At 50.8% G+C, this 18,688-nt stretch overlaps 1 protein-coding gene across 1 annotated transcript in view; it reads right to left on the bottom strand.

Annotated features, from left to right (window-relative positions):
* Nucleotides 1-818: 818 nt before the first annotated feature.
* The window catches only part of sema4c (sema domain, immunoglobulin domain (Ig), transmembrane domain (TM) and short cytoplasmic domain, (semaphorin) 4C), an 84,183-nt gene continuing 66,313 nt past the window's right edge, over nt 819-18,688 (bottom strand). Inside the window, 15 exon segments of the mRNA XM_072485659.1 lie at nt 819-2,612; nt 3,273-3,720; nt 3,722-3,753; nt 3,756-3,873; nt 3,875-4,027; nt 4,029-4,222; nt 4,225-4,423; nt 4,425-4,456; nt 5,394-5,431; nt 5,433-5,456; nt 6,253-6,404; nt 7,112-7,227; nt 9,733-9,955; nt 15,069-15,213; nt 18,441-18,616. Coding sequence (XP_072341760.1) covers nt 3,613-3,720; nt 3,722-3,753; nt 3,756-3,873; nt 3,875-4,027; nt 4,029-4,222; nt 4,225-4,423; nt 4,425-4,456; nt 5,394-5,431; nt 5,433-5,456; nt 6,253-6,404; nt 7,112-7,227; nt 9,733-9,955; nt 15,069-15,213; nt 18,441-18,616 — 1,710 coding nt within the window. The 3' untranslated portion in view covers nt 819-2,612; nt 3,273-3,612.

Below are 18,688 nucleotides of genomic sequence, written 5' to 3'. Positions count from 1 at the left end.
GGAGCTGATGAGTGCATCCTTCCCCGATATGGGTGGCCTGGGTAACTCCCAGTTCAGTTACAGCCATGAGGGGAGCTCCCTCCACATTGCACTCCTAGGTCAGGCACAGTCACGCGCTCTGCTCCCCAGCTGATGGGGTGACAGCGCAGCGACACTTTACATTTCCCACACCAAACTGAAACCTGGTTGCTGAATTGCTGTCCATTTCGTCCTGTCAGCCTCGATACCCACTCGGAAATCATACACGAATGTTCTAACCTATTTCATTGATGAACCTTGTGCACAGCGGTGAGATTTTCCACCCGAGTTGGAACCCAAATGCTCAAGACTCCCAGTGCCTTGAATGCCTTCAATATCTCGAAAATGGCTTTCCAGTTAATGAAGGACTTACGAAGGTCACTGGTGTGATATATAAAATGCAGCCGTTAGTTTTGCACGCAACTTCCCACAAACAACATTTGTGTGTGTTTGCAAACCATCCTCCCCTTTTTTCCCCCTGGATGAGGATAAATATTGGTCAGGGCATTGGGGCAAACTCAGCTACTCTTCCAAACACTGCGATGGGCACTTTTACATCCACTTGGTTGAACAAGTCACCCATAATGCAGTCACCGACAGTGTGGCACTCCCTCAACACTGCACTGCAGCCTGCATCTGTGCTCGCAACCTTCAAGTTGAACTGTTTCGAGTTGAGAGTGCGACCATGGAGTGAAGAGAGAAAGATGTCAACTCGGATAACAGTGACCTGAAGCATTGTCAAGACATCTCAAGTAGGCCACAGCAGAGACCACTTTAAGGCAAGAAAATTGGAGACAGTCTTGTGTGTTTACTAAATTTTAATCCTTTTAATTGATATAAAAATACTTTCATAAATATTTTTGGGAGAGACTGTACAATATTTAAATTACATGCTGAGCTCAATAAGTTACATTGTAAAGTAGAATACCATCTGCAAATTGATTCAAGTACATTTGACATCCCGCACAGGTCAACAGCAGATCCTCTGACTCCTCCATCTCGCAACCCTCCCTTCTCTGCCTGTGAGAGGTGGAGATCAAACCTGGGAGTTGTTACCCATCCTCTCCTCTCCTCTTCACCACTGACTCCAGGGCAGCCTGACCCAGCCAGCACCATGGCCATTCATTTTGCCCGTATCTCTGCATTCTGCCCACGATTGCCTTGGATGATTGATACTCACTGACACCGTGGCCCAGTGTTGTCCAATGCAGCTGTGTGAAGTGTCCGTCGCACACCCCTCCCGCCCATCCCCGTCACCTGTCCTCTCACTTTCTCACCCCACCAATCCCTTCCTTTTTGATTGAGCCAAGCAGGATGTGGGGTTTCTTCGGCTCTGTCCCTATCTCGGTAGCAGCTCTCCGGTTCCAATGTGATGCCACGTCAGCTGGTTGCTGCCGAGGGTGGCACATCTAATCTCGGGTGCTTTTCCTCACACCTACCAATCGCACACACATTCTGACAACACCACATTGCCCAGAAAAGCAAACTCTCTGCTTCCTCTCACCACAGATGCTGTCTGACCTGCAGAGTACTTGCAGAATTCTCTCTCCACGTCACACAAGGTTTCCCTCGCACCCCCTGCCTGGCCAGGAGGCCATACCTTGCCGCGCACGCTCTCCATCTTTCTGTTCTGTATTCACACGTAAAGGATCTTCATCTGCAATTAAGATCGACTCTAGGAGGCTCATCAGTGGCAGTCGAATGTCGCCATTGTATGCCTCCCTGTCCCTAACCAGCTTTTCCCCCACACTGTATGATAGTTCACACATCACCCAAGAAACAAAGCATCACTTTGTAACATTTGTTCTCCAATGTCTTCAACAGGCTCTCCGCGAACAAATCGTGTGCCCAGAAAACAAATACATCAGGAGACAGAGAAACAAACTGCCTCCTCTTCATATTTTACACATACTGTACAAACGCAGTTATTCCCACTAATTGCCATTAACAATCGTTAAAAGCTTAGTCATTATTTGGCAACCATTAATCTTTCACCGGCACGCGAGCACTGATGAGACAGCATCGTTCAAATGCGGCCTTTGAAACCACCTTTCAATTGGTTAAAAACTGTTTTCAAAAACAACCCCCATCATATTCTCGATATCCAACACAGGAACCAGCCAAACCCACGCATCGGATTCTTCTGAAAAACAGCACTCCCAAGTGCTCCCAACAATCCAGACAGAAACCAACCAAATCGAAGCATCATCTGTCGCCTGCAGCTCAGAGTTCCGAGTGCACTGATTTCTTCATTATTCAGCCATGTTGGACAGCAGAATTTGTCCTCGTCACCAACAGCAATGGCTCAGGCCGCTAGCGCCAAGCCATCTGAGAATTCTCACCACATCTCTCAGCAAACCCGGGGAGAAGGCAGGACAATCAGTGGTTAGAGAGTGCACCTCACCAGATTGCACAGTTCATTTCAACACCAGAGAAGTCGAGTGCCCTGTTGCGATGGTGCATCACGGTTAGCCTCAGTACCCTGAGCTGTAGCGTCGAAAGAACGTGCCCGTTGCCACAGCTGAAGAAGTGGGTGGCAGCGTGGAGTTTCTGATGAATTCACTGCAGCAACTGGACTGTGGACTCAGCACACACTGTGGGAAAAGCATTGGTAGAGTTATATGGATGGGGTAAGGGTGAAGCATGGGCAGACACTGCCCCTTCTGGTGCTATAGCAATGTCAGATTGACATGATATTCTCCTGGCCGCTCGGCTATACCTGGGCCAGCAGGTCTCACTGGTCGGGGGGCTAGTGCTGAGAAATAAAATACTCTAAAATGCTCAGGAAAGGAGACAACAGATAACTGGAAGCACAGAATGGGTCCAGTGCTCCATGGAGCAAAACTATGCGCTGTGGGCCTTGGTGAATGAGAGGCACACTGGGACTACAAGCAGAACAATTCAGCCAGGAGCCTAACTGGAACTGACCACATCCTTGGATTAAACTGAAGCCTACAACACTAGGCTGTGCTGATTTGTTTATTCAGCAACGTGCCCACTGAAAGCGGAGACAGCCTGAGCGTACTTCACAGGGAGCTCAGAGGGACTGCGTGCTACATGTGATTGCAGCTTGTAAGACCACCCATGTTCCCAGTTCCTTCAGCGCTCCATTCCCAGCAGCTAAAGGCAGCATGGCCTGAGCCTCTCACCCCCTTGTCGATACACATCACCTTTGTGAAGAGGGGTTGAGTGAGACTTTGCCGTCATCACAGGACAAAAAAAGCCTACAACATCAGAGATGGATTTACACCTACCTGACAAGCTGGCATCCAACTTGAACCACAGCAATCACTGCAAGAAGCGGAAAGTATCCCAGTTTGGAGCCTCTCTTCCTGTTCACAGTATCACACAAGTTTGGCTGGAGAGATGGTGGGTACAGTGTATACAGACAGTCTGGTGCTAAGTTAGATGTGTTACATTTCAGGGATTCTTTTTGGGTTGGGAACTTTTAAATCTTTCGGTTTTAAATGTGGGTGTAGTACAGAATATATACATAATTTTGACAAAGTCTAGGCTTCAGTGTGTTTGTTTTCTTCTGTCCTATTTACACAAAGGGTGAGGTAGCCGTATGCTGAATGGAGGGCGAACACTCCCTCACACCGAGGACTCCTCCGGATTTGCATCAGGCAACATCTGCCGCTGCTTCAGTTTCTTCCTCAGCTCCTCCGAGAAAGGGTCCACTCCCTCCTCGCCCAGCTGCAGCCCGGATGTAGCCGTTGGTGTTGGCACCGCGATGTTGGCCAGGTTGAGACGGGTGGGAGACTGGACGGCAGTGGGCAGGGGCTGCCCAGGGATCCCATTAGCAGTGCCGTTGTGCGATGGTGAGCTCCCATTCTGGCACAGGGCATGGCCGGGGTACGATCTTCAGCGAGCCGTCAGAGTAATAGTAGGAGGGCGATTCCCACAGCTTCTCGTCCGTGCCGGAGGTCTGGCTGGGAATGAACTTGGTGCCTTTGGGCAGTTCCTTGGGCAGGATGCGCTCGGTAGGATATACAGTGACACGCTCGGCCTTCCTTGCTTGCCGCTGTTTTCTCTAAGCGCTCTTTCAGCTTGCGATTCAGATAGATGACCACTCCCAACAAGCAGAAACAAACCACTCCCAGGACAAAAACACACAGCCAGGCCAGTTCCAGACTACTCGCTGCCGCTTGGCTCTCCAGCGCCATGGCTGGTTTGGAAACAACCTTCAGCCAGTACTTGCCACGAGGAAGCGTTCCCGTTTCTCCTCCGAGTAACACCTGTAGCTGCCGCTGTGCTGTGGCCCCACATCCGATATTAACAAGGCTTTCGGCCGCACCTCGTAGTTGGCGTCAGGTACATGGGCAAGTTCTTGCTGCTGAAATGTCCACTTGGGTACAGCCAGATTGGAGATGAGTTGGCATGGCAGGAGGATATTTGTGCCGGCTTACAACAGTGAGGTTCTCCGCCTTCAGGTCACCTGAACAAAGTGATGTAGAAAACAAAGACAGAGCAGTCAGCGTTTACTCCACACAAACAGCATGGCGGTTGGCAAGTGGTAAAGGGACACACTTGTATGTGTGTAGCACCTTCCACCATCTCAGCATTTTACAGCTAATGAGGCATTTTTCAAGTGTGGCCCCTGTTGCAATGTCGGAACCACGGCAGCCAATTTGCACAGAGCAAGCTTCCGCACACAGCAACAACAACCGGATCATCTGATTATGTCATTGGCCAGGATGCCAGGGAGAACACTCCAGCTCTTCTTCGTAACAGAGCTGTGCGATAATTTAGCATCTTGTTTGAAAGATGACACCTCCCAGCAGATAGCACTCACTCAGTACTGCACTGGAGTGTCAACCTGGATTTTACATTCAAGTGCCTGGAGTGGGATTCAAACTTTGAACTCGGAGGGAGCAGTGTAAACCACTGTGCCTGAGTTAAAAGACACGTGCACTTGGTGATACGAAGCAAAATATTGGCCAAGCCCTCCGATTGGCCTGAGCAGCAACATGGACACACAAGGCAGGAAGGGGGATGTCCCAGGTTTGACGCACGGGGAGTTGAGAAGTCTCAGCAGAGCTGACCCTGAGATCTGTGGCTCAGGGACATCTCCTGATCAAGCACATGAAGGAAAGCTGTTGCCGTTTGAGGTAAGTGTACAAAGCATGGGCAGTGATGCCAAAGAGACCTGGGAGGGCTGGAGGGGGGAGGCGCGGCACAATGCAATTCACAGAGCCCACTGGGAATTAAAAACTGTTATTTCCTCTGACTGTTTGCAAAGTCAGGAACAGCAGCCTGCCTGCCCCTGACAGGAATCCAAGCTCTTAAGCTTGGCAACCTTCCCAATGACACCAAAGCCAAGAGACACTGTTGCCTTTCCACCCACCCTGCCCGAGGCACTGAACTCCTGTTACCTGGAGTGCGATGGCACAGACTGATATCTGCAAAACTCTACATCCTGGTCCACGTCAGGAAGCCTGAGGAAAAGCACAAAGAATGGCATGGCATTAGTCCCGACAGAGATGCATACATGGGCAAACTCCCCCACCCCCCAGCACACACCTTGGCCATCCATGCGCAATGTGGCGTGCCGGTCCGTCACTGATCGAAAGAGCATCACCAGTTACCAAGTAGCTCAGGATGAAACTCGCTATCCCCCCACAACGCATGCAAAAGGAAATGACTGACATCCGAAGACAACAAGGTGAGAGTGCGGCAGGAGGCGGAGCTCAGCCCCCCCCCCCCCCCCCCCCCCCCGGATTGTTTCCTTTCTACACAAAGCTCTGGTCCCAGCGGACTGCCAATAAACAGGAGACGCCCCAGAACTCAAAGGGCTCAGCTCTTCTTCCTGCAGGAAGCTATGTACCTTTGTGTGTTGGCTGGGAGTGGACCGATTAAAAAGCAATGCAACACATCCCGAGAGTTTCGGCAGTGACGACATTTTCAGAGAACCCATCTTTCACCATTCCCCAAATTTAGAAATCAAAACTTGTTTCAAATTTCTGCCCCCTCCCTCCCTCCCTCCCTCCCCGGGGCTTGTGAACTGTTTTCAATCACTTTATTCATGAAGGTCATGGTCCTCTCTTCTGAATTTGTCACGAAGGTAAGAAATAGGAACAGGCCCCCCCAGCTGATGCAGCCTGCTTCACCAGTTAAAATCATGGCCTATCTGAATCAGCCTTTGACTCCACTTTCCTGTCTGATCTGTTGTTTTATTCCACATTCCCAACATCCGCAGCATTTATCACCCCCACAACGCCCCCGGTTCCTTACTTGGGTAATGCGCCCATCCTTGTGCACGCCCACTTTGTCCAGACGCAGTATGGGTCCCTTGCCAAGATGCAATCCTCGCAGCTTCTGTATTTCCCACAGTCCGCAAAGGGAACCTGAACAACATGAGTCTGAGACCCGGCAAACAGGAGCTTCTGTGGGAATGGGGGGAGAACATCTGGATTAACGGCACCGTTGTGTTAGACTCTTCCCCCCACCCTCGGGATATAGCCACAACAATAACTTGTGTTCATGTAGCATCTTCCAACACTGTATAACATACAAAATAGGAGCAGAAGTAGGTTGCACCGTTCATGGAGATCATGGCTGATATGTTCGTGTTGAGACGGGAATTTTACATTCCCGTCTCTTCCCCCCCCCCTCCCCCCCGATAACCTTTTGATTCCCATATCGAACCACAATCTATCTAACCCTAACTGTCTATAACATTGCAAGGTGCCTCGCACAGGATTATCAAACAAGATCCGACAGCAAGCCACAGAAGGTGGGTGGGGTGGGGTGGGATGGTTGCAGGCAGAAAAATCAAAGCCGTCGCGTGCTGATCCACCCTTTCTGCAAAACTGCAGCAGTGTGCCCTTTGCCCACTGCTCCCTTTGAAGACAGCATGACCCCAGTCCACGCAGTTGTACAGCTGAAGCTATTCACCTCACATGGCGCTGCAGTTACCAGGATTCTCTGTGTGACCCAGACAGTGAATACCAACTAATTAATCTGGTAACGGATGGGACTATATTCCCGCCGGGGCGAACACAGACAACTTCAGTCTAACTGTATAGATACTCTCAGGGCCGCTGTATCAAGTCTAACAAGGCAGCTGTGACCGCAGATAGGAGTGCCTTACCTTCTTCTTGGAGATAACCAGGCTTTCCACTGGCTGCGCTTTCTCAAACAACTGGAGCTCTTCAATAATGTGTATGTGGGAGCCAATCATCACAGCCTTGTGCAACCAGCCAGCTCCTATTGGTTGAGAGGGGAAAGCAAGTTTCAAACAAGGCCCAGCAAATGAAATGCTCCCTGCCCCACCTCCCACCCCACCCTCCCCAGCAGGAAACCGCAAAACTCAGCAAATCTCGATCAAGATCAACACCGAGAGCTGCTCTCTTAGCTCATGTTTACATCCAAAAGTGGCAGCTTTTATCTGTGTGAAGTTCACTGATGTAACATGAAGCAGTCTGCTCTCCCTCTGAAGTAGCCATTCTTCAAGTCTAAACATGGACAAGTGCCAAGCAGCAACAACTTACAATTCTTTCCCATCTCTATCATGGTGATCCGCCCCAAGGCCTTTCACAGGGGTGACAAAAAGAACAAAGTTTTCACACCAAGCTACCTGATGCTACATTAGGGTTGGTGGCCAAAAAGCTCAATAACAGGGTGACAGCACAAAGGAACAGCAAGAGGTCTACAGGCGGACTTGCAGCTTTGGCAGCCACAAATGGCGCAACGATGCTCATCAGGCCCGACAGGCTAGAATTAGTGCAATGTGGACACATTGGAATGTTATAGGGCTAGGAGTCGGTCGGTCGGGATTTGAAAACAAGCATAACCAAATTAAAATCAAGGAATTGTCAGGTCTGCAGCCAACATGGCTGAGTGAACCATTGGGAGACATCACTACTGAGTCTGTCCCCTGTCATATCAACACATGCTGATATGATGCCAGGAATGTGGGCCAAGTTGTCCATCCTTTCAGTCACGGGTACTTAGCCATTTGTGGGGAGCCAAGTGCCAGAATAGCTCAGATCCACTATTCTCAGCATAGACACAGAATGAAAGCAGACACCATCTTGGCCTCTCCGAATTCCACAGTCCTGATCTTAAAAGCTGACAATTTAAAATGCAGGTGGTGCAGTGGGCGACTGGCAGGTGATCAGGTCCCAGGTAGCTGCGAGCACTCTCGCACAGAACTGCAAGTCACAGCAGTGCCCGTCAGTCAACGTTCTTTTCTCCAGCCCAGTCCCATCATGACAGATCACAGGCAGAAAAGTATTGCAAGGGAAGGGCAAGCTTTCCTCTTATTCCTGGCTGGGACAGAGTGATTTTGAGGAGGAAATAATGCCACGTCCTCATTGTGTGACTCTGACCACTCTCTCACCTCCTGTACATCCCCCTCGCCCCATTTGGTTGCCTCAGCCCTCCATCCTTCAGTCCCCATCCCTAAACCTCTCCGTCCTTCTCCTCATTTAACCCACTGCTTCGACCAAACTTTTCAGCACCTGTTCTTATTTCCCAAATTGCTCCAATAAGGTGCGTTGGGGCATGTCCATAAGACCATAAGACATAGGAGCGGAAGTAAGGCCATTCGGCCCATCGAGTCCACTCCACCATTCAATCATGTCACTCAATTGAAGATGAGCTGTTACTGCATTCTGCCCTTCCCACTATCCCAGGATGTGAGCGTCTTTCCCAGATTAAATGTACGCGCATGTATCAGGGATTAAACATGTCGATAAAACCTTTCAAAACAAACCCACCGACAAGCATCGTACAGTCTGCTTGTTGTCAGCAGCACCCTGGAGTTAAATCTGCCTGCACAGCTTCAAGGGGACAGACTTTCCCACAGAGAGAATGTTAAGTTGCAGGATCTCAGGGAATGCATTCCTCAACCAGTCAGTCACTTCTTTTCCAGTGCTGCTTTCCTTCTCGTCTTGCACAGAGGGAGGCAGACCATGGATTCACTGCAGCTCCTTGATCTCTCTCACGTCCATTGCCTTCAGTTTCAGGCTCCTGCTCTGGTCAATGCTTTGCCGGCAATCACAGAATTCGATCCTTTCACTGTCTAACCAGAGCTGCCAGGCCTGTGTTTCTTCGATGGCTCCTGGAAACTGCAAAAATCTAAATTGTCCCAGATGTTTCGTCTAAAGCCCAGGACCTGAGTGAAGGAAATCTGCCGTCCTTACCCGGTCTGTCCTACAAAGGACTCCAGACCCAGATGTGGCTGAGCTTCAAATGCTCTCTGAAAATAGCAAGAGTTCAGTTCAAGGGAAATTATGGATGGGCAACAAAAGCTGGCCTCGGCTGCGATGGCCAATTCCACAAAATAACAAACTTTGTTTAAAACAAATTAATAAAATGGAATGAATAAAAAAAACGAATCGAAGCTGTCAGCAAGTGGCCTTCTCATAATGGCACTATCCGGCCCACATCTATTCAGCAATTATTTTTCAGAACACTGCACTTATCCAGGATTTTAGCAATTGGCAGCAGAAGGTGCCAAATAGCAGCGACAGGCAATGCTATAGTTCTGCCCACAACAGGACACAGTTAAGTGGGGAATCTGGACCTTTTTACAGCAGTGTGCTGCTGTCCATCGTGTCAGCCATTGTGGGTTCGGAACAGCATTGCACTGGCCCAACACAATTTGCGAGAAGCCACCGACCTGAACCGTACTTCATCCCAGTGTCTGACACAACACACGGCCTGCTCTAAACTCTTAGCTCCATCGAGGCCTGAATCGAGACTGACCTGTCCCAATAAACAGGACGTTGTACTGATTCCCGCTCGCAGCCACTACCCGGTCCACCACAATCTGCGTGTAGTTGACATTTTTCTGGATGAGTACAGGCCGGCGGCCTACAGGTTGCACTAGGTCGTCCATCAGCGGGTGCTTCTTGGCAAAGTTGAGGGTGTTGTCGGGCAGCTCCAGTGAAGTGTTGTAGCCGTTCAATCTGTGGCTGTTTGTGATGCACTGGCAAGGAGTTAAAAGACCACGGTGAGGAAAACGAACAGCATTTCAGGAACACCCGCCACACACACCAACAATATTACCCCTGGTGACCACAAGGCGAGCTCCGTCACACGGCAAGATCCCAGATGCACCGCTGGGGCGGGGGGAATGGTGCCAGGAATCATGAGTTTCTCATTCCCTCCTCCCTGCAGGTCTCACAAAGGGCAGAAATATTTTTCGGACAGATTGAGTCTAAAATCTACCCAGTGTCAATGGAGTTTTAACACAATTTCAGCATTCTACAGGGTCACCTCTGGCAAGGTAGGGGCCCCAGAAGGTATCGTGTGCTGGAAATCACAGTAGGCAGCAAGTTCCTTGCAGTTTCTCCAAGTTACCAGCCAGAAATTTAAAGTGTGCAATTCATTTTTTTTTTTCCAATTCAGGGGCAATTTAGCGTGTCCAATCCACCTACCCTGCACATCTTTGGGTTGTGGAGGTGAGACCCACGCAGACACGGGGAGAATGTGCAAACTCCACAAACACAGTGACCCGGGGCTGGGATCGAACCTGGGTCCTTGGCGTCATGAAGCAGCAGTGCTAACCACTGCACCACCGTGCTGCGCACCTGCCATGACTTCAGCACAATCCCCGGAGTGAGGCCCCACACAGATGCTGACACCATTTACCCAGGGTCATTGCTAAAATTACAGCAGGAGGTGGGGAATCCGACTCCAGTGACTCAACAGTGATACCTGTACTGTTGCTCTCAAGTGTCAGAACTCTGTCCTTGCGTACAATGAACTTGCATCAGAACTTCAAACACGGATTCAATTCCCCGGAACACCCAGAGGATTTTTCACCCAGAGAGTGGCGGAGGCAGAACCCTGGTGGCTGTTTAAAAAGTACTTGGATATGCACTTGAAGTCCCGTCATCAGTAAGACCACAGCTCAAGACAGACGATGCTGATGGCGACTTCATGCATACCAAGTGTCAAAGGGCTTCCTTGCAAACGTCAGAGATTTCAAGGAGTGAACTAAGTTGACTGAATATTTTAGGATTTGGAAAGGAATTTGACAAAAAAAGTCTCTCTTTTTTCCAGCAACACTCAAAATAAGGTGGTTACCAAGAAATCCTGCAGGAGATTCCAAGGAATCATCTTCACCCAAATAGTGGTGAGAATGTGGAACTCACGCTAGATATGCATTGAAAGAAAAGCCAGATGAGCAGATGGGGGAGGGGGGAAATGGAGGTTCTTTTTTTAAATTTTTGCATTCAAGCTTTAACATTTAAAACACAACTGCCTCGCTGCCGTCTTCAACCCCGAATATGGTCTCCAGGGAACTAGGCTCTAAATCCACATGCAAGATCGGCGACATGGCGCTGAAGAAAATTTTTCCAGGCAGGACCAAAACATATGTACTTGATTGGCTGAGCCCCTCCCACATCATTCCCAAAGTCCTCCACCCCCTCAAACAGCCGGCTCATCCTCAACTTTGTCAGATGCGCTGTGTGTACTACCTTTAGCTGCGTCAACCCCAGGCTCGCGCACAAGATTGAGGCACAAGATTTACCCTCCGTCAGCCCCATCCTCAGCTCCTCCTCCCACTTGGCCTGAACCCCCTCCAAAGAAGCCATATCCTCCTCCAAAATCCTCCCAATGATCCCCGAGATGACACCCCCCGCTCCAACCCCATCACTGACAACACCCCTTGCAGCAACGAGGAGGGCGGTACCAGCGGAGAAGTCGGAAAAACCTGTTCGCGAAATCCTGTACCTGCATGTACCTTAAACCCTCCCTACGCAGGATCCCAAACCACTCCGCCAGCTCCTCCAAACGCCCAAGCCACCCTTCTAAAAATAAGTCTTTCATTTCCATCACCCCATGCTCCTCCCATCCCCAAAACATCACTCCCAGTCTCAAACCCATGGTTCCCTCGAATCGGCATCAACTCCGACCCCTGCCCCCACCCTAAAGTGCTGGTGAAATTGCCTCCACATTTTCTGCGTGGCCACCACCACCAGATTCCCCGAGTGCTTCCCTGGGGCAAATGGAAGTCGAGTTGTTGCCAGCGCCCGCAGCCCCGACCCCTCTGAAGAGCCTGCCTCCATCCTCACCCACAAAGCCTCCGTCGCCCTGCTCCAACCCCGCAACTTCTCAGCTTTCGTCGCCCAATAATATTACAGCAGGTTCAGAAGGGCCAGGCCCCCCCACCGACTGTCGCCCTCTCTGAAGCACTGTCCTCCTTGCCACCTTCCCTGCCCACACAAGCGACGAGACCAACCCATCCACCCCCACAAAAAACTGATTTCGGCAAAAAGACCAGTAGGCACTGAAATAAAAATAAAAACCGTGGCAAGATGTTCATCTTAACCGCCTGCACCCGGCCTGCCAACGATTGGGGAAGGCTGGAATGGAGGATCATATTGAGAGGTTTAGATGAGGCACGGTGAGAGGAAGCTCGAGTGGAGCACAAAGAGGAATCTGGACTGCCTGTACCAAAGTTCTGTAAACCCACTGTAATCCTATCCGTGTGCAATTTTAACTTGTGCTGAACCTACCCAGGAGGAGTGAAAATTTAGGCTGAGAAAGAGAATGAAGTATTAACTCCTGCAATATCTCCAAAGTTGCTGGCAAAAGTGCTGGCCACGAGGATCGAGGACTGTGTCCCGGGGTGATTCACGAGGACCAGACAGGATTTGTAAAGGGTAGGCAGCTAAACACCAATGTGCGGCGGCTCTTAAACGTGATAATGATGCCATCGGTGGAGGGAGAAGCGGAGATAGTGGCGGCTATGGACGCGGGAAGGCCTTTGACCGAGTAGAGTGCGAGGTGCTGCGTAGGTTTGGGTTCGGGGGCGGGTTTAACAATTGGGTTAAGCTCCTTTACAGAGCCCCGGTGGCGAGTGTAGTGACGAAACGGCGGAGGTCGGAGTACTTTCGGCTGTACCGAGGGACGAGGCAGGGGTGCCCCCTGTTGTTCGCATTGGCGATCAAACCATTGGCCATGTCATTGAGGGAGTCTAATAAATGGAGGGGGGTGGTCCGAGGGGGAGAAGAGCATCGGGTGTCGCTATATGCGGATGACCTGTTGCTGTACGTGGCGGATCCAATGGAGGGGATGGTGGAGGTCATGCAGACTCTAAGGGAATTTGGGGAGTTTTCAGGCTATAAGCTCAATGTAGGGAAGAGTGAGCTCTTTGTATTACAGGCGGGGGACCAAGAAAGAGGGATAGGGGACCTATCGCTGAGGAGGGCGGAGGGGAGCTTTCGGTATCTGGGGATCCAGATAGCCAGGAGTTGGGGGGCCGTACATAAACTGAATCTGACGAGGTTGGTGGAGTAAATGGAGGAGGATTTTAAAAGATGGGACATGTTACCGCTCTCGCTGGCGGGTAGAGTGCAATCGGTCAAAATGGTGGTCCTTCCGAGGTTTTTGTTTGTGTTTCAGTGCCTTCCCATCGTGATTACTAAGGCCTTTTTTAAGAGAGTAGGCAGGAGTATTATGGGGTTTGTGTGGGCGAATAAGACCCCGAGGGTAAGGAGAGGGTTCCTGGAACGCAGTAGGAACCGAGGAGGGTTGGCGCTGCCAAACCTGGGGAGCTACTACTGGGCAGCAAATGTGTCGATGATCCGCATGTGTGTTATGGAGGGAGAGGGGGCGGCATGGAAGAGGATGGAGATGGCGTCCTGCAAAGGAACGAGTCTGGGGGCGTTGGTGACGGCACCGCTGCCGCTCTCGCCGACAAAGTATACCACGAGCCCGGTGGTGGCGGCAACGCTAAGGATCTGGGGCCAGTGGAGACGGCACAGGGGTGCAATGGGAGCATTGGTGTGGTCCCCCATCGGTTTGCCCCGGGGAAGATGGACAGGGGGTTCCAGAGCTGGCATCGGGCAGGGATCAGAAGAATGGGGGACCTGTTCATCGACGGAACGATTGCGAGCCTAGGGGCACTGGAGGAGAAGTTTGAGTTACCCCCGGGAAATGCCTTTAGATATATGCAGGTGAGGGCTTTTGTGAGGCGACAGGTGAGGGAATTCCCGTTGCTCCCGGCACAAGAAATTCAAGACAGGGTGATCTCGGGTGCATGGGTTGGGGAGGGCAAGGTGTCGGCAATACACCAGGAGATGAAAGAAGAGGGGGAAGCGCTGGTAGAAGAGTTGAAGGGTAAATGGGAGGAGGAACTGGGGGAGGAGATCGAGGAAGGTCTATGGGCTGATGCCCTGGGTAGGGTTAATTCCTCCTCCTCGTGTGCCAGGCTCAGCCTGATACAATTTAAGGTGGTTCACAGAGCTCACTTGACGGGGGCGAGGTTGAGCAGGTTCTTTGGGGTAGAGGACAGATGTGGAAGGTGCTCCGGGAGCCCGGCGAGCCATGTCCATATGTTTTGGTCATGCCCGGCACTGGAGGGGTTCTGGAGAGGAGTGGCGGGAGCAATAGCTCAGGTGGTGAAAGTCCGGGTCAAGCCAAGCTGGGGGCTAGCAATATTCGGACTAGTGGATGAACCGGGAGTGCAGGAGGCGAAAGAGGCCGGTATCCTGACCTTTGCGTCCCTAGTAGCCCGGCGAAGGATCTTGCTAATGTGGAAGGAGGCGAAGCCCCCCAGCGTGGAGGCCTGGATAAACGATATGGCTGGGTTCATAAAGTTGGAGAGGATTAAGTTCGCCTTGAGAGGGTCTGCGCAGGGGTTCTACAGGCGGTGGCAACCGTTCCTAGGCTATCTCGCGGAGCGTTAGAGGAAGGTCGGTCAGCAGCAGCAGCAACCTGGGATGGGGGGATGAGGGGGGAGGGGGAGCTGCCTGGGGGCTGGATGAGCAAGAGATAACATGAAGAGTCGGGGAAACTGGCATGTACGGGAGAGAGCCAGTGTACAAAGCTATGTAAATATACTATTTTGCCATGTATGTATCTTGCTCTGCGCGATTTCTCGTTTCTTTTTTTTTGTTACGGGGGGGGGGGGGGGGTTATTGTTTGTAAGGGAGAAAAATTGTGTGAAAAACTTTAATAAATATATATATTTTTTAAAAACTCCTGCAATATCTTGCCAGCACTCAAAGTTGGAAGATATCGGAGAGAGTATTTCTTGGCACTGGAAGGAAGGAAGAGAATAAAAGTCTGTTATCTGAAGGACTTACTGCTCCAGGTCTGGGAGTTGGCACTTTGTCAGAATACTGGCCCCACTTCTGCGCCTGCTCCCGGTACTCCTTGTAGGGTCCATTGAAGGCCTGTTGGATGTCTTCAATCCTGTACTGGCAGATGGCAGACACGTCCACATCAGCCCTGTGAGCAGACAAAGACACTGGTTAGGCAGCTAACCCAATTACCTCGCCCATCTCACACTGGCAATCACAGCACATGCAACTGACATACACATAACTGGCTTCACTCTTCCTCACTCGGTGCTTGGCACCCGGCACTTACAGATGGTTATTCCATTTATCAGAAACGCTTCAAGCTGTTTCATCGCTCCGTTGCCAAAGTTTGAAGCTATACGTTTCAGCTCATCCTCCTGACATCATGGAGATGCATAGGGAAAAAAATCATATACCAGCCAGATATCCATCTGTTAAACCATGTCTAACCCTGTGCTGTCCTGTGGGATTTTACTCCAGTTAGCCAGACTAGGAAGCATTGAAGCCTCATCCTTCAACAGCCCAGCTCCCAATTGCGGAGATCAGTTACAAACCTGTTCTTCCTTTAACAACCTCAGTTTTAGCCTGCCCGGGGAGTGTCACGGTGGTACAGTGGTTAGCACTGCTACCTCACGTCACCAAGGTCCCAGGTTCGATCCCGGCTCTGGGTCACTGTCCGTGTGGAGTTTGCACATTCTCCCCGCGTCTGCGTGGGTCTCGCCCCCACAACCCAAAGATGTGCAGGGTAGGTGGATTGGCTACGCTAAACTGCCCCTTCATTGGAAAAATGAATTGGGGACTCTAAATTTTAAACAAAGGTTTTAGCCTGCCCTCCCATACAGAGCACCCAAATCCAACCCAAATCACCGAGTCACAGAAAGAGGACCTTCGGCCCATTATGGTCTGTGCCAGCCATCAAGCACCTATCTATGAGCACTTGGTCGGCAGCCTTGTACGCTGTGGAGTTTCAAGTGTTCATCTCAATGCTTCCTAAATGTGGTGAGGGTTCCCGCCTCTGCCACCCTTTCAGGTAGCAAGTTTCAGATTCCCACCACCCTCTGGGTGAAAATGGTTTTTCCTCAAATCCCCTCGAAACCTCCTGCTCATCACCTGAAGTCCCAGTGCAGAGGGAGCTTTCCTCTCTCACAAACCCATGCCACACCTGCCAACTACAACTATTCTGACACTCTCTACTGCAGCTCTCCACTGAGGCGGGATACTGGATTTGTCAGCCAGTTGTAACAGACAAAAACATCTGTAATGCTGAGAGAAAACGCCAGGAAAGAAAACTCAACTGCTGTGGAAACTTGCAGAAGTGTCAGCATAATGCTGACAGCAGGTTGGACTGAAGGAAAGCTGCTGTGAATCACTGCCCAGACTTTCCAACATTCATCAGCACACTTGTCCACGGCTCGGATATCTTTCCTTCTCCAAATCTCAATTTTTGGTCTGGAATTCATTTTGCTGTATTCCAACTGTAATCTGTTTAACACATACCCGGAGCTGTGGGATATGTAGATGTGACTCATTAAAAAAATTTTATGATTCACCTTCTGCCACTTCTCCCATTTTCTTCCATTTGGAACGAGCATTAAAAGAAGGGACAGATTCTGCAGCCAATTAACGAAGGAAATTCTGCCCTACCCAGCGTGGGTTCATCATTACCACATGTGCAAGAGCTTCCTCCCCCTGCCCCAGTGCAGTTTGAAAGTCAGTGACTGATCCTTTCAAAATCAGTATTGTTGGGTTAGAAATGGGCATGAAACACACACAAGGCAGCAAGACAGTAAATCGGGCTGCTGCCTGCTGAGCTCACGTGTCAATAAGCAGAAACACACGACCTGCACCCACCAGATGGTCTGATCACTCTCTACCCCCACCCTCATCCCCCAAGTCACCTCACAGACACTATCTCCAATTTCCCAGCGTCTCATCTTCTCCGCGACGGAAGAAACAACGTCTCATCCTCCAGGGGACAATTAAAAAGAAAATCTCATTGAAAGCAGCCTGCTGCAGTGCGACTCTCAAGTTTGCAACAGATTACCTTGCCCGCCATTTGTGCCTTCACATACCGGCTGCGATGGCAGAGGGAGACAGCTCCTGCCTGGATTATACCGGCTTCCTTGCCAACAAAGCAGGAGGTGAAAGGTTTTGTTTCCCCTCTCAGTGACTCTCATCACCCCCCCCCCCCAACCATGGCTTCACTGAGGTGTGCTTCCGCAGGCAACGGCAGGTCGCTCTTGCAACTCTCCAAGTCTTCCTTCGCTGTGCCAGGCTGCAGCGAGTGCTGGCAGGCTGTGTGACTGCAGGGGGAATCACTGCAGAGCAGAGCTCCTTGCCCAATCATCACACGCAGACTGTGAGACCTGCAGTTCATACCGATTTAAAGAGGTCAAGACTTGAATGATAGCACCCATATATAGAGAGGCAGAAGGTGAGAACTAGCAGCAATGTCACTGTGGATAATACCTGCCTTTCAAGGAATACTGAGCCCCTTTTGACAGCAGACAAACCTTCATCTTTAAAAGTGCCAAGGTTGGAATTTGTACTTGTAGGGATGGTTTGCCTGCTGCCATGTGTGTTCCTCAGTTTCAAAGTCTTGGTCCTGCATTCCCTCAAAGGCAGGTTTCATTTTCCCGTCAGGAGAAAGTGTTTTGATCGGTGTAAAGTGGCAAGTCGATAGTTAAAACTGCTGACTGGCTGCAGTGCATTCCGAGAAACTGCATCAGATTCTGGTCAGGAAACCTTCAGCTGCGCACTCAACGGATTGAATCAATGGAATCTTTACTCTCTCCCCCCCCATCATCGTCAGGCTCCTCCGCACTGAGAAAGCTGCTTTCCTCTCATACCCACTCCCATTATCATCCTTCACTGTGAGTCTGGCTGCCTCTTAAGACCGACTGTCTGTGTGAAGCAAGCAGGCCCAGAAATGAACTTTCATGACATTCGGCTGATTGGGATGAATCGGGCTTGGTGGCTGAGACCGACAAGCAACCGGGTTCACCGATATCTGTTGAGTGCCTTGTGGGGGAGACGCAGAGGCCGTGTCGATGGTGCTCTGCAGCTTGCGTCTCTGGGTGGGGTGGGCATGGGTGGTGGTCAGGGATCATGGACCTGATGGCCGTTCAGACACACTCCATCCAGGAAGGTGCAGTACGAGAAGGCACGGCTAAATAGCGATGGTCCGGTCATCGAAAAGTCTTCCACCACTTGGGATCAGGGACATGCAGACCACAGACTTGGCAGAGTTAATGTGCTGAGGGTCAGCACCAGGCTGGAGCCGGGGGGGGGGGGGGGGGGGGGGGGGGGAGGAGAGAGAGAGAGAGAGAGAGAGAGAGAGGAGGCTGTTGGGAGAGGAGAGACTGCTCGACTTACCACTGCGCCTGGAAGATACCGAAGAACACGGTGCTCTGCCAGTCGCTGTTGTTCAGGGTGTAAACGGTCTGAATCTTGTTGAAGTGAAGCTGTTGCTCAGGGACCGAGCACAACAAGCGGGCCTTCAAGAAGGTTGTCCATTTTTTCTGAAGGGTCCGAGCCCCGCCCATGTCACCCTGCCGTCGAAAAGAACAAACCAGCATTTATCAAGCATTTACATGGCAGCCCATTTACACACAATCACCTCC

The sequence above is a fragment of the Scyliorhinus torazame genome, chromosome 20, assembly GCF_047496885.1.
Source record: "Scyliorhinus torazame isolate Kashiwa2021f chromosome 20, sScyTor2.1, whole genome shotgun sequence".
Taxonomy (NCBI): Eukaryota; Metazoa; Chordata; class Chondrichthyes; order Carcharhiniformes; family Scyliorhinidae; genus Scyliorhinus; species Scyliorhinus torazame.
This window is presented reverse-complemented; position numbering and strand designations above follow the sequence as displayed.